At 47.0% G+C, this 15738-nt stretch overlaps 1 protein-coding gene across 2 annotated transcripts in view; it reads left to right on the top strand.

Moving 5' to 3' along the window:
• Positions 1-15738, top strand: part of Tbc1d22a (TBC1 domain family member 22A) — a 274151-nt gene that overhangs the window by 65967 nt on the left and 192446 nt on the right. For both annotated transcript variants that reach the window (XM_055627174.1, XM_055627173.1), the window contains one exon: positions 14973-15043. In XM_055627174.1, the coding sequence (XP_055483149.1) occupies positions 15023-15043 (21 nt within the window). In that variant the 5' untranslated portion in view covers positions 14973-15022. The remainder of the gene's footprint in view (positions 1-14972; positions 15044-15738) is intronic.

The following is a 15738-nucleotide window of genomic DNA, read 5'->3' as shown; positions in this document are numbered from 1 at the left end:
TGATAGAATGATGATCATGTAGACGTTGCAGGCTGGGGACTGCAGAGTGGGTCGCTGCCATCGTGTTGGGGCTCCAGTTTGCAGGATGGAAGTGGCACAATGCATCTCCAGGATGACCTAGTGTCTTGCTGCAGTTTCTTCTTGCAGCAGCTCTGCTGGGAGCTGGCAATATTGGGCCGGTGGGAAAGCTGGGGTGTTGGCTCTGGAGGAAACATTCTGTGTGTAAAGGATGAGAGGCTTCGTAGACATCCATCCATCTGGGACAAGAAGTGAGTATGTCGCCATCAATGCTGTTGCCAGGCAGAATCCGCGGAGTTTGCCACTGACGGTCTGCTGCTGAGCTCCTTGCTCTTTCCTTTCCTGTTATGTTTCCCAGCAGCACACATATGCCACAGGTAACCGTTCTGTTAGATGCTGAGGGGAACGTCAATCACTGCTGTGATGTTCAGTGGGGAAGATACACTGAGCGTGAATCCTCATTAGCAGCAGCCGTCCGTTCCCATGTGAGCTGATCGCTGGGCTGGTGACAGCTTCCTTGCCAGAGCATTAGAGTTTTGAATGGCCACACTAAGAAATGTCGACGATTTTGGGGTGCTTGGTATGAGAGGGGAGGCAGCTCCTCATCAGAAGGGAGGGGCTTTGCTTTTTGGGAAGCAAGAGTTTTCCAGAACAAGGGTGTCATCAGTCATTGTCAGAAGGTCTGTGCCGCCTTTACCTTCTCTTATGCCTTAAAAAATAAATCTGAGTTATGGAAAATTTCAAACACACGCAAAGGTCAAGAGAACATGCAATGAAGCCAGGACGCCTGTCCCCGACATTCAGTGACTGTCAGGTTGCTGCCATGGTCGACTCATCTGTCCCTTTTTTTCTTTTCCTTTTTCTTTGCTCGAGTATTTCAAAGCAAATCCCAGACATCATGTCATTTCACCTTCCTGTACTTCAGTATGCATTTAAAAAAAACCTCTACACCTCCTGCTATTTTCAGAACACTGTGCTGCCAGGAGCCCCTCAGACAGGCCTCCCTTAATGGAGACAGTGGATGGAGCAGGCTAGGCCTGGCCTTCAAGGCTACCTTCTTTCCTCACAGTCAGGAACTCATGCGGTCTTTGGCTAATTGAAACTGGGGCTGAAAAAAAAAAAACATTCAGAAGGAATCTCACTCAGTGACATGAGTGGCCTGATGGCCTAGGGACTTGTGGTGTGTTCTGAGGCTTTAAGTTTGAAGAAGAGATGTTGGTTGGGAACCCAGAAGGCAGGGTGACTTGTGCTGGGGTGTCTTGTTCCATAATTGCTTGGTCCCATAGTCCTCCTGCTCCAGGTTCCCATGTATGTGACTCATCATGGGTCCTGGGTCCATCTTGGTATTGTTTCCCCTCCTATGGCTGTTCTATTTTTCTTCATGCCTTCTCTCTCTCATTCGCTACCATGTGCACACTTCTCTTGGTCTCAGTTTATCCTTGTCCGGTTTTCTCGTGATGTCTACGGCTCTGGAGTTTCTTATTACAAGTGCACACATTCACCTTGTTTTGAGACCTGTCAGGCATTGTGGTTCACTAGAAACAAGCATGCTCCTCTCCCCACCCCATTCTCAGGAGAGAAAATAGCATTTGATGTGAAAACATTCCATTTTTGACATTCCAAGTTGACATTTGTAAACAAACATCTAAAAAGCATGTTAAGGGTCAGTTCTGAGCACCTTGGGGAGAGAGGGGAGAGGGAGAAAGGGAGGGAGAAAGAACACATATGCATGTGTGCATGTATGCTCAAAGGTGTAGGTATCTGTACAGAAAGTACCAAATGGGGACCTGCCTGGGCACCCCCTCAGTGACAGGCCTTCTACGTGGGTGGCAGTCTTGTTCCAGAGTAGGGTGAGAGCTTATTTGTTATTTGAAGGATGACTTTGTCATTGAGGTCTCTGTTCATTATGAGTGGCTTGATACATTTCCTCTGCATTCAGGGCCTCTGATATTTTTACTCCCCCAGACAGTGTGGAGGAGGGACTTCACAGGGGCCCGTGGAGTACCCTCATGGAGATGAGGGTCTGTCTCAGCCCCTGCAGGGGTAGCTGTTCCGGCTGGCAGCTTTCCATCAGGGGCCCTGAGAACCATGAGGGACGCTGTTCTGGAGAGGGTCTGCTTGTGGAGCTAGCTGAGGTTGACTCTAGCTAGCCCTAGCTCATAAACTGGCCTGTGGCTAACTGCAGTGGTTTTACAGCAGGTTGCGTGTGAATTTTAAGAGATACCTCATTGAGACAGCTACTTCAGAGCAGGCCTTGGGGTGCTCAGAGCTGAGGGGTTCCCCAGGGCCAGGGTAGCTAACTACTGCTTTGCAGGCTCTCTGCCAGTGCTGCAGACAGGTTGGGCTCTTTGCTAGATATTTATCACTTCTTTCTCCATGACAAGGGCTTTTGGTTGTCATAGCTAGAGCTGTAAGATGATGTTTATGCTGTTTCTCTATATTACTTTTTTATTGTGTACTATTTCTGTTGCAAATAGTCATAAATATGCTTACAGTTTTGACTGCATTATGACGTGTTGCTGTAAGGAGTCTCACATACACTTTGGGTTACAGGGCTGAGCAATTTGTGTTCTTTTGGCATTTCTCCTGCTGTGTGTTAGTCCCTTGTAACAGTGTCTGGTCCTTTTCTTTCTGAACTTCTGGGCCTTTGCTGTGTGGCTTTCTAAGTCCTGTTAATGCTGAGTTGTTGGGAGGGGCCATGTGTGGACCCTTCTTGCATCTCATTCTGAGCCTTTTTAGGAAACTATCCGCAGGTCTTGGAGTTGCCCTCTCAGCACTTGCTCACACTGCTTATCCTGACTGCTCAGGTGTGCCAGGGGGGATTTGAAGTGGGAAGCTCGCTTTTCTATTATGGACTCTGCCCTGTGGCCTGGGCCTGCTTAAGCCAGTGCATGTTTCCATGGGCAGTGGGGCAGGTCTTTAGTTGGCAGATGGTGCCGTCAGTTTCTATACTACTCAACATTGTTGGTAACCTGCCCCTCACATCTGCCAACACATTTCTCTGGGCATGTTCCTGTGATTCAGCATTTCTCTTTAATTCTAGACTGAGCAGTTAGAGGCAGTGGGCTTGCCTCTTTCATGTCAGGGTCTGTGGCCTCAGATCCATTACCTTCTGGGACAGCTCCCATATACTCTTGGCCTTCACCAGCCTGTTTTGACTAAGGTCTAGCCACTGACATCTTTATTAGGAAAGCTATGCCAGGTTACTTGTCCGCCTTGCCCTTCGTCCAGCCTGAAAGGCTTGTTGAGAGAGGCTGGGCAATAAGCAGTAGTGGAAAGTACAGACACGTATTGGACATGCGATCCAGCTTGCTTACCTATGCTACCCCGAGATCTTCATGTGCTTGGACTTACAGCAGCTGTGATTATCTGCTTAAGATCTGCATGTACATGGTGGCTGAACTGTACACTTTAAATTTTTGTTATGTGAATTATTTGGGAGTAAAGGATTTAAATTTAAAGCATGTGCCTCTTGGCACTTATTGTGGACCATGTGTGAGAGATTGGGCAAAGACCATCTCTCAGGGCAGTTTCTGTCTGTTTTGTGGGAGGGATATTAGATAGTAATCCCAGGAAGGAAGACTGGTGATAGGTTCAGCATGTTGCCACCTGCTGTTACATCATTGGTTCAGACCTGGGCTCTGATGCAGGAGATAGGCCTCTCCTGCATCCCTGTACTAGTCACAGAGTCCCTTCTGTTGCCCCAGTTATTTGCAGAGACCACATTCAGTGTGAAGGCTGCCAGCTTGGGCTGAGTGCTGAGCTAGCTCAGCTTTGGAGGGACATTCTAACCTGATTGCTTTGCCCATGAGGCAAAATGAGAGTTTGCTGACCTTTTCTCCCATGGCCCTGGATATGATCAGAAGTTCACAGCTCACCTCAGCGGGGTAAGACCCGCTGGGGAGGAATCAGAAATATAGATCCAGATGTCTCAGAATTTGTTGCTATTGGCTAGGGAGGGAGGGGAGCCAGGCCAGAGGAGGCCACTGCTCAGCACAGAGCAGCCACTGGTTTCAGGCCCTCTGGTGTGCATGCTTTTTCTGCCCAGATGTCAAGTTACAGAAATGGGTATTTGAAAGAGACAGTGCTAGCAAGCCGCCAGGGACTTCCCTGTGTCCCTCATTTTGCATATTCAGTGTTGGAGAGCTTCACTTGGATGGGCTGCTTCCTGAAGGTTGCCCTGTCTCACTGTGTGGGACTTCAGGGATGTTGAAGTGCCTTCCCCACAAGCCAAGGGCAAAGTCAGGATCAAGTGTGCTTCCAGATTTTTCATTCTCTCTTACCTTGTCACGACATTCACTAAAGTGAGTTTTGCAACTTTTCCTTAAAAACCTCTCTTGATTTTATGTGAACATTTCCCCACTCTTGAGCTTTGCCCTTCAGTACCTTCTGGAGAAGACCTCTGCCTCTCTTCTGACTCCATCCATCTGAGGCCAGTGCAGTGTAGATTGTGGACTCAGGTTGAGGGTTAGCATAGAGTCCTCTCCTCATCTGTAAAGTTGGGATGGGAACTGCCCTTCAGGGTGGCATGTCACCACTGAGAAGTAATGCCATTGCAGAGGTCGGCATGTTAGACTTCCCACAACAGGGAAAGATACTCTAGAAACCAACTTCAGGGAAATACTTACTTGTGTTCATGGTTGGCAGGTTCTATTGCATTGATTCTGAGAGCAACAGGGCAGTTGAAGCCTGTGGCAAAGGCTGCTGAAATTACAGCTGCTGGGAAGCAGAGTGGGGAGCCAGCTGGAGCAAGGCATGCGTTTTCATTCTCCAGTATACGCCTCCCCCCAGTGACTTGCCTCCTCCACTCAGAAATGCCACCATATGATGCCTGTTTCACTTGAGTGATCAGCTGATGAGGGCAATGTCTAAACACTTCCCAGAGCCCACCAGCCGGCCACCACACCATCAGCATGTAAGCCTGTGGGGGCATTGCTTATCCAGTTGTATCAGTAAGTGGCCACAGGCCTTCCTTCTTTCCACCCTCCCTCCTACTCTTTTTATTTAGGTTAGCTGCCTTCATGTTCTTTTCTTTTCCTTTTTTTTTTTTTTCCCCGAGATAGATTCTTTCTATGTAGTAGCCTAGATTAAAAATCCATCAGTGTCAGCCTCCCAGATTCTAGGATTAAAGGCAAGTGCCACCACACTCAGCATGAAGCTGCCCTCTTGACCTGCTGTTTAGATTGTAGGTGTCATTGGTCTTTTAGGGAAAAACCTGATGGCCTTTGCCAACTCTCCTCATGCTTATTACCTTGGCAGCCGATCTGTCCCGTTCTTTCACAGTGGTGGCCTGTGTGTTCTCTGCTCACATGGGCCCACCCTTGTTCAGAGTTCATCTCAGCTGACCTCTGGTGGCTTCCAGTTAGTCTCCTCAGTTCTTCCTTCCCTGTCCTGGAAGGAGGGAAGTCACACTGAAACAGGACCTTCCCCTGCGACTTTCACAGTCACTTGTTGCTTCCAGAACAGAGCCCTGCTTCCTGCTATTTAATGCCCTCTGGACTGGAGCTCTCTTCATAATTTTGTTCTGTGTAACGGGAACCTGCTGGTCCAGACTGTCGCTGTTGCTCTCTTCAGATATTGTGAACAGTAGCTGTTAAGGTTGTGTTAAGATATTAGAAGGCCCGGAGAATACAGTGACAAGAAGGACACAGGGCAGGGGTTAGCATTTGTTTTTTTTTTTTCTTCCCATTTTCTGTGGTCACCAGGAAGCTTTCGTATCTTTGTGCCAGCTAGAGCACCTCCTGATGCCTGTACACAGACCCAAGTGCTTTATTTCTGCTTACCTCTTGTCTTGGAATGTTTATTCACCGAGTCTCCCTTGTTAGCTTTGAACGGTGTGTCACATGGTTACCTATCACAGGTGTGAATGGTAACCTTCCTGGGGTAGGGGTTCCTTGGCGTACTTTGAGCTCTGTGGTGGTTTGAATGAAAATGGCCTCCATAGAGTCATAGGGAGTGGTACTGTTAGGTGTGGCCTTGTGGGAGGAAGTGTGTCACTGGGGTGGGCTTTGAGGTTTCCAGTACTCAAATCAGGCTCTGTCACTTTCTCTTTCTGATGTTCTGGATGTAGAACTCTTGGCTTCTTCTGCAGTACTATGTCTGCCTGCATGAGTCCATGCTTCCTGCCATGACCATAGTGGAATAAACTTCTGAACCTGTAAGGCAGCCCCAATTAATTTTTTTTTAAAGTAAGAGTTGCTGTGGTCATAGTGTCTCTCTCCTTAACTAAGAAAAGCCACTATTTCTTACCTGTCTCATCAGCCCACATCCTCATGAAGCTTGTGACCAGGGTATTCATTAGCCTGGAAGCAGGTCAGCCAATGCTTGTTCAGTGGGGCACAGGAGGCTCAAGGACCTGAGAGGAGGGGGTGCTCACTTCAGCACTGCTTCCACTAGGAGTGTTGTGGGGCCCGCAGGGTCACTTTCTGGGGTCAGTGGTGGGCTTCTGGGTAGGAACCTGGGACAGTGTTTTAGACAAAAATACACTGCTGCTGCCCTGAGCCTGAGTCTGTCCAGTGAGTTATGGGCTAGTGGGTGGTGGCTCTGGCCAGGTCCGGGTAGCCCATGCTGTCTCCTTGCCACCAGAGCTAGCTCTCAGAGCATCACAGGTGACATCGATTGTAGGGACTGGAGGAGTGCGTTGCCATGCCTTTGTAATGACATTGAGTACTTATCTGAAGTTAATTGGGCTTATCAAAGACAAGGTTGTCTCTGGCTTTCCAGTTCATCATTTCCTTCCAGTGGGTGGACCTTTCAGTCACATTTGGCATCCAGGGATGTGCTTCCCAGCCTCCTGAGCTGCAGAAGGACAACAGTTAGAGGGAGGCCCCCACTTGAGTGCCTGGGCATGCCTCTGTCCTCTGACAGCTGTCTAGAGCTTTGGTCTGAGGAGATTCTGTAGACGGTGGTGTTAGGATGGCACAGCTGCAGGAGAGCTGGAGTGAACAGGTGTGCATGGGCTGGGGCCCTAACCCTGTGCACAAATAGGAAGCTGTGCTTAGGAGCCTGCATTCCTGCCTTTTAGCATTGTGTGTGGTGACATCAGTACAAAGGAGTAACAGCCAAGAGGAGCTGTTGTGGGCAGGGGGTCCACCTCAGCTGGCAAGGCTAAGTGCAGTGCTCTCTGGTCTTCCCCACCTCGCCCCTCCCTCTACCCCTAGACACATACAAATATAGTAAATATTTGTGTTTTGTATGCTCAAATTCTTACGAGGCTCAGGATCTGTCTTCAATGGCTCATACTGGAAAACACAAATGGGAGTCTCAAGCTTCTAATTTGTTTGCAAGGATTTAGATTTTTAGCATGAAATAGCAGTAGCCTTTCCTTTAATTAAATGCCACGCAGCATTGGCTGTGAGATCAATGTATTGAAGGGAAAGCCAGTGTAATTAGACCTTGTGAAGTGGCTAACAGGTGATTAGGGCTCTTGCTGGCTGGGAAGAGGGAGCTGATTCACAAGGCTCCCATTACTTTCACTTTGCTTTTCCTTGCTGTGGTCTTTGGAAGGCCAGAGTTTCTCCTTAACTATCTTGTTGTCAGATATCCCTTGAGAAGCAACTTTCATTTAGGATCTTTAAGATAAAGAACACCCCTCCAAAATAAAAGTTTCCCCTTTACAGGTCTCTAGGTCAGGCCAAATGTCAGGCCTGGAGGTCACAGTAGCAAATGGAAAGAGCTCCGGTTTTGTATTATATTTACAAGTGTGTAGGGTACACAGGGGAGGGGAGGGAGGGAGGAGAGGGGGAGGGGAAGAACTTAGAAAGACCTCTTTTCTGAATGTGTAAACAGTGCTGGGACAGGCACTAAGTGCTTGTTTGTACTGGGGATGATGCCAGAGTCCCAGCAACAAAGCCATTGGTCCAGGGGTGGAAACATTTTAGATGAACTGGCATGCCAGTTAGAGGAACCTCTCCACAGAGATCCACTCAGGGTCACCTCCACCTGCCCCTCACTTGGTGAAGGGTGGAGTGGTTCCTGAGCTCCTCTTGGAACTCTGTACTGTTCGTCCATCTTGTGGCTAGCCCCATCCATATCCAGATGGCTCCTTTCCCTTTGTAGGACCAGTCCTCCTCTGTCTGGAACAAAAGCTGCTTGTCAGACCCTGGCCTTGTACCATTGCAGAGCTTCTGTCTTCCAGATCTACCCTCCTGAGAAGGTGCTGTGATTTGAGGGGTAGCTCACATGCCATAGAATCCTCTACCTAAAGCATGCAGGTCAATGGTCTTTAGTGCATGTGCAGAGTTACACAATAACTGTAGTCAGTCTTGGGACATTTTCACCACTTCCCCAAGGGACTATGTGCTCCTGAGTGTCATTCCTCATTGTCCTGCCTCTTCTTCCCTCAGCTAGGCAGCCACTGTTCTACCTCTTGTCTGAATTTGCCTATTGTGAGCCTTTTTATGAATGGCCCACCACCCATAAGTAGGTGAGCCTCCAAGAGAATGTGAGGACCCCAGGCCTTTCCTTTCTCTTTCTCTAAGCACAGCTACGAAGTGAACAGCTCTGTCATGACCTGCTGCCTTGTCACAGTGTGCAAAGCAGCAGGCTCAACAAACCATGGCCTGAAACCATTAGCTGTGAGCCACGGTGACCCTTTTCTTTTAGGAGCTGGTTGTCTTAGGGGTTGCCACAGTGGAAAGCTGACCCGTGTGGTATGCAGGCTGCAGTCTGTGTATCTGTTCATACTCCGATGGACACTTGGATGTTTCTGCTTTGTGTCCAGTGAGCAGCACTGCTGAGAGTGTTCAAATGCACATTTCTGAAAGACTTGTTTGCAGTGCTCTTAGATAGATTTGAGGGGTGTCTAATGTGTTGAGGACTGGCAGACTGTTTTCTATTGTGCCATTTTTTGCACTCACCAGCAGTGTGTGAGGGTTGTGGTTTTCCTGAATTTAAAAATTTTAGCTATTGCGTGTGAAGTGGCTCCTCCTGTCAGTGTGATTTTTGAGTGTCTTTTCATGTGCTTATTGGCTGTCTGTGTATTTCCATGGATAAATGCCTCTTCATATTCTTTTCATTTTCAATTGGCTGGCATATCTGCTTATTATTGATATCATGGTGTTTGCTTTATCTTTTCAGTACCGGGGTGGATCATACCCCAAGCTTTATGCATGCTGGGCCCTCACTCCATCTCGGAGCTCCTGGCCAGCTCTTATCCAAGCCTTCTAACATTTAGTAGTACTCTGTGTTCAGGTTGGCTGTTGTGAACAGGTCCTACAGGTTGGGGCAGCAGGGAAGCTGGCTTTGGGCCAGCAGGTTATAGGTCCTCTGGTACCTGCTTCCTGGTCTGACAGCTGAGACCTGTGTGTAGCTTGGGTAGCACCATGCTGGATCCAGTGTTACAGGTTGATGTTTCAGCAGTCATAACCAGGCACTCCTGTGGTGCTCTTATCTGGACATCTTCTAGATGCCGCCTCCACTGATACAGAAGAAGAGCGGACAGAGAGGAGGCTCTTAGGATTGACAGTAGAGGGCCATGTTTCTAGGTCTTGGAAGAGATGGAAGAGAAACATGGCAGGCTGAGGAAAGGCAGGGCACCCAGCAGAAGTAACCCAGTGCCTGTTTTCCCATGTAGCCCCAAAGCAGCTCTGATTCAGTAGAATTTGTTTCCTACTGTTAAGGTGTGTTTATTAAAAACAAAGTTCATGGTGCTGTTCAAAGTAGAAAAACATCAATTAGAACAATAACATATGGCAGAAAACTTCCTGGAGTGCCTGCCTGGTAGGCACCAGCAAGTAGAATAGGCTGGCATGCTTCTAGAGTTTTACACCTGAGTCACCCTGGTTTGTGGCAGAAAGCAGTGTCCCTGCTGGGTGTCTGTCCTCCTGCAGAAGAGAAGCCTCTTGTGGGCTGCTAGCACAGGGCATGGGGTAGGTGTCCTCCTCATTTATGGGCCCTATTGAAGGAGCTCTGCCATCCAGGACTGCAAAGTCTGAAGGACCACAGAGGAAACAGCCCAAGCTGGGCTGATCTAAGTGACAGGGAATGGCTTTGGAGACTTCTGCTGAAGGTGGCGGTTCAAAGATGAACTAGATATTTCCAAGTAGAGGAAAGAGACACTGCATGTCAAAATAGTGTATTTGATGGATAATATTGTCAACATCTAAAATCACCTACGAGACAAACCTCTGTACATTCTCGAGAAGGGGTGCCTAGACCTAGATAATTGAGGTGAGAAGACCAGCTCTAAGTGGGTGGCTGGAGTCCTAGACTGAATAAGAGGGGAAAAGTGAACGGAGCACCAGTATTCATCTCTCTCTGCATCCTGACTCAGTGTAAATAGTCTTGGCATTCTCCTGCCATCCTGAGTTTCCTGCCATGATGGACTATGTCTTCAAACTGTGAGCCAGAATAAAGCCTTCCTCCCTTAAACTGCTTTTTCCATGGACTGTTGCAGTAACTAATACAGTGTGTTAATGTGCTAGCTAGTTTTGTGTCAGCTTGACACAGGCTAGGGGAATTTGAGATATAGGACCCTCAATTGAGAAAATGCCTCCATAAGATCATGCTGCAGGCAATCTTTTAGGGCATTTTAAAAAAAAATAATGATTGATGTGTTTCTGAGGTTCTTGTTTTGGTTTGGAAGGCCATTTCCCATTAAAGTGTAGCAGAAGACTCTTCCCTCTGTGCCGCAGTCTTTCCTTTACACACAGAAGCAGCCAGACTACCCTTTTTGTGGTAAGGCACAGAACCTTTTCTAGAAATAGGTGCAGTGTTGGCTCAATGTCACTTTATCACATCTTAGTGCTCATGTGTGCACAGGTTTGATTTTGAGCCGTTATTCCTGCCTCAAGTGTTTCTTTTCCTTTGTCTCTCACAAGAGGCTCCTGTCTTTATGCCTGCAACTCTGCCATTGATTTTTAACTGTTACTGCAAAGCTCTCCTATTCATTCGTTTGTGTGTTTATTTATTTATTTTCTGTGTAGCCCTGGCTGTCTAGACCAGGCTGACCTTGAACTCATAGAGATCCTCCTGCCTCTGCCTCCTGAGTGCTGGTGTTAAATGTGTGTGCCACCATGCCCATCTTCCTTATTTTTTTTTGGGAAATCGGCTTTCAAAGACTTATTTTTATTATTTTAAATTATGTGTAGGTGTCTGTCTACATGTGGATATGTGCATGTGAGTGCTGGTGTCTACAGAGGCCAGAGGCATCAGATTCTCTGGAGTTTGAGTTCCAGATGGTTGTGAGTTACTTGATGTGGGTGCTGGAAATTGAACTTGGGTCCTTTGGAATGTCAACGTTAACCACTGAACTATCTTTCCAGCTCTACATTCTTTATTTTTGTCTGTCTGTCTGTCTGTCTGTCTATCTAAGCTACCTACCTATTTATCTATTTATTTATGTTTTTTCAGGGTTTCTTGAGGTAGCCTTGGCTGTCCTGGAACTTGCTTTGTAGAGCAGGGTGGCCTCAAACTCACAGTGATCCACCTTCCTCCACCTTCCAAGTGCTGGAATTATAGGCGTGTGCCACCACTTCCCAGCTTTATTTTGTTTATTGTGTGGTATACAGTGTGCGTCTGTGTGCACAAGTGCATAGAGGCCAGAGGTTGATGTCATGTTTTTTTTCCTCAAAAATTTCCACTTATTTATTGAGAAAAGGTGCTTCACTGAGTCTAGAGTTTATGGATTTGTCAAGATTAACTGACCAGCAAGGCTCAGGCTCAGAGATCCTCCTTACTACTACTCTTGCCTGGCATACTGGGATCCCAGCACATGCTGCCGTATAGGTACATGGGTATTTGGGATTGAAATTCAGGCTCTGAGGCTTGTTGGCAGTCACTTTATTGACACACATCTCCCTAGCTCCACGTTATTTATTTATTTGTAAAATTTAAAAAAATAGTCATCTCTCATGTATTACATCTTGACTGTAGTTTCCCCCTTTCTCCCTTCCCAATTATTCTTAGTAAGAATTTTATAGCTCTTACAGGGCCTTTGTTCTTTCAGATGAACTTGCCAAATTTTAGGATATATCCAGAAGAGCCCATTGCAATTTTAATTTTCTTTGTATTAAAATTACATTTCCTTTTAGGTGACAGTTGACATAATTTTACAGTCTGAAACCCACTTATCTATCCAACCTAGTTTGACTTGTCATGCTTTTATTTAGCACTTCTCTATCTGGTCTTTGCTTTTCTTTCTTGCTGCCCTCCCCTGCAGGCTGAGATTCCTCAGTCTCCTTGTATCTACTTTTGGCCTTCCAGCTTGTTGTCCACACTAGGCCAGGCTTGTATGCACTACGCCTGGGCTTAGAATACTCCTTTTCTTGACTCAGGTTTTCTGTTGTCACGTTCTCTAAGGAACCAGCCTGACCTCTGGAAATAACACTTCCCACTTAGCTTCCTAGCCCTCTGGCCCTTTCTGTTGATTGGTTGGTTTAGTTATGGCTTTGGTTTAGTTACATTTGCTTTGGGTGGGAGGTGAGCCCTCCCCAGTGCTAGGCATAGAGGCCATATTTGGTGTTGCTCATGGCTGTGATTTCTTTACCTCTGGCTGTTTGCCTACCCCAGAGGAACTAACTATACTTTAAACCTGTTATGCCCAGCACCTATCTCTCTCTGTGCTCTTCCAAGGGAAACCTGTGAGTTAGTTTCCTCATGTGGCCTGCACAGTTTGTTTGTTTGTTTGTTTTTTTTTTTTTTTTTTTTTTTTTTTTAAAGCAGGGCTTTTCTGTAGAGCCCTGGTTGTCCTAGAATTCAAGTTGTAGACCAGGCTGGCCTTGACTTACAGAGATCGACTGCCTCTGCCTCCCAAGTGCTGGAATTAAAGGCGCACACCACCCTGCCCAGCTGGCCAGCACAGTTCTTAGGCTCACACCCTTCACAGCTGTCACTTCTCTGTTCCACAGAGAGAAACTGCTATTTTGGCCAGTTTGTGCACTGCCTACCTGCTTAGTGTGGCCCTACATCTTCTCCTGCTTCTTGTTCTCTTTAGTTGGCTGCAGGCTGCTCCATTCGATCGTTGTAATGGTCCTTAGTCTCATGTCTAATGGGGGCACTGTCAGAGGAAGAAATGTGGTGGCTTCCAAGTGTTCCATAAGAGTGAGGACTTTCTTGGAGTCCTGGGCAATTGTACTATTCTCCCCGTATCTAAGATGGAACCCCAGTCCCATTGCACATTGACCATAGGGAAGGAGCTCAGCCATGCATCAGCACCTCACAGGCCCCCTCTGGAGCCTGTACTTGGCAGGCTGCTTGTCACACTTCAGCATTTTAGTTTTGCTCTCAGGAGTTGTAGGCAACATTCTGCTAGAGAGAGCAGCTATGTTTGGGGCATCTGTCATCACTGAGTGTGGCTTTTCCCCATCAGCAGATTCAACAACACTGCTGGGGTGAGTCTTCTGATGTGTACTGTTCTTCAGGTAGACTACTGTGTTTGAATCTGTTAAGACATTCTTTGGGATCTTTGTCTATATTCATATAATAAGTAGTGTTTGACTGTGTTACAAAATCTTTAAGAATGGGAGTTAATACAGTGAAAAGAGCCTGGTATTAAAGGCCAAGTTACTTAACCTCGTTGAGACCAGTTTTCATTCATGGACATGGCTCACAGCGCTGATTAATCCAAGCTGCTTTGAGGAGCCAGTGAGAGAATGTATGCAAAGCTCTTTTTAAACACTGAGCCTTGACAAAAAGAGAACTGTATATTCTCATGATGTATATTCAAGATTCTTGACTTTGAATGTGTATATATGTGTGTGTGTGTGTGTGTGTATTTTTAATGTAGAGATAGGGATCAGAGAACATTAGTGTGTTTTCTCTATGCTGTTTCCATAAATCACAGCTAGAAACCAGCACTGTATGGAAGGAGAGGCGCTGCAAGGAGGTAGAGGCCCTGCTAGCCTGGTTAGCAAACACTGCTTTCTGGAAGTTAGGTCCCCATTCTCCACGGTGTCTTGGGGAACTGGGGGAAATTTGATGTTTTCTGAGGTTTCTGTGAATGCAGGTTATTGCTGGTGCTGTTGCCAATTACTCTGTACTTATTTTACTTAGACTTTAGTAATTGGAAAAAGATTAGATGTCAAGACTTTACATTTTGTTGATTATATTACCAAAGTCTTCTCTGTAATCACTTCTCTTATTCCCGGTATTAATCACAAGCTCTGAGCTGTTAGGAGAGTCTAATAGTAGATTTCTAACTGAAGCAAAGGAAGCAATTGCCTTTGTCTTGCTGGAACTGGAGTGTGTGGACATTTCTACATACCCATATGAGCTCTCTAGCTACCCAGGGAGATCAGGGACAGGTAGAACCAGGGCTTGCTGCTCTTCTCCACTGTCTGGCTGTGACTTTCCTTACTCTCTGAGGCACTTACTGCCTTGGCTGTAGGCCCCTCTCTCTCTGCCCAGTCCTTCTCTGTTTTTCTCTTGGTGGTGTTTGTCAAGACATTCAGGCCTTGTGCTTTTCTGCCCTGAAGCTCTCTTATGCTAGTTGTGTACCCTGTGACACACTTTTGTCAGTGATGTGTAAAGACAAGCTCACCTCCCATACCAGTGCTGAGAAGACTACTCTGATGGGCATTAAGAAACAGTGAGTAGGACAGAGTAGTAGAGAGACGGAGAGCCAGCTAAGCTGTCCCCATGGAGGCTTAGCATTATAAGTTCAAGAGGACACAGAGTCAGTGGGAAGAGAGGGAGCTGCTACCTTGCATGCTACTTCCCCAGGGAGGGAGGGCCTCACCTCTTAGGGTGGCACCAGAGATACCCGTCTCTGTTTGACAAACATGTCCTTTCTAAGACTTACACACAAACAGGAGGTGCTCTGCTTTGCTTTAATAGTGTGCTGACTCAGTATCATTTATATCAAGGACAGTCACTCCCTGAAATATTTATCATTAAGCTTACTTTGGTTCCATTTGTGAGCTTCTGCTCTACTGGGGATACTGATAGGATGGTAAGATGCTATAAAACCTTTTGTAACTCTTCTTTTCTCTGTTCTGTTTTTTAACTTCCGACAGAGGAATTACGGAAGCTGAGCTGGTCCGGAATCCCAAAGCCAGTTCGTCCAATGACATGGAAACTTCTCTCAGTAAGTCTGCATGCCTATGCTCAGCCTACCCACTTTCCGCCTTCAAGTACAATGGCCTGGCACTAGGCTGGGGGAGTGTGGCTTGCAGGCCACAGCCTCATTCTTGTCTTTCTTGGTTGCATAGTGACTCGGGCCTTTGCTGTGTCCAAGAAGGCATTGTCTAGTTTTAGCTTAATTTCAAGGTTGGTTTGGCAAGTCTGGCAGAAAGTGAGAGGAAGCAACAGATCGTGACAGTTGTGTTCATTCCCCCCAACTTCCATCATTAAAGAATCACTGTATGCACACTAGTGACCCAGGAGCTTGTAGCACAGAAGACCACACAGCTCAGGGGACATGAGTGTGTGTTGGCCAAGAAGTATTGGCAATGCCGCTATTGAATAAGAACAAGGGGAGGAGCAGAAGAAGGAAGAGGAGGGAGACCAATAAGAGGAGGAAGGGGAGGGACAAAAGGAAAAGGGGGAAGAAGTGGAAGAGGAAGAAGAGCAGACCGAAGAGGAGGAAGAGGGAGAGGAGGAGAAGGAAGAAGAGGAGGAAAGAGGACAGGAAAAGGGAGAGGGCAAGGAGTCAGGGCAGGAGGTTTTGGGAATAGCTTCTTTGTGTGGTGGAGTGTGGGGGCCAGCGCCCTGAGCCCCAGCACTAAGCTGCCAGTCCGAAAGCCCTGTGGAAAAGCTCAGTGGCTGTTGGTGGCTGTCTTC

The sequence above is a fragment of the Psammomys obesus genome, unplaced genomic scaffold (genome assembly GCF_907164565.1).
Source record: "Psammomys obesus unplaced genomic scaffold, mPsaObe1.curated_primary_1811, whole genome shotgun sequence".
Taxonomy (NCBI): Eukaryota; Metazoa; Chordata; class Mammalia; order Rodentia; family Muridae; genus Psammomys; species Psammomys obesus.
This window is presented reverse-complemented; position numbering and strand designations above follow the sequence as displayed.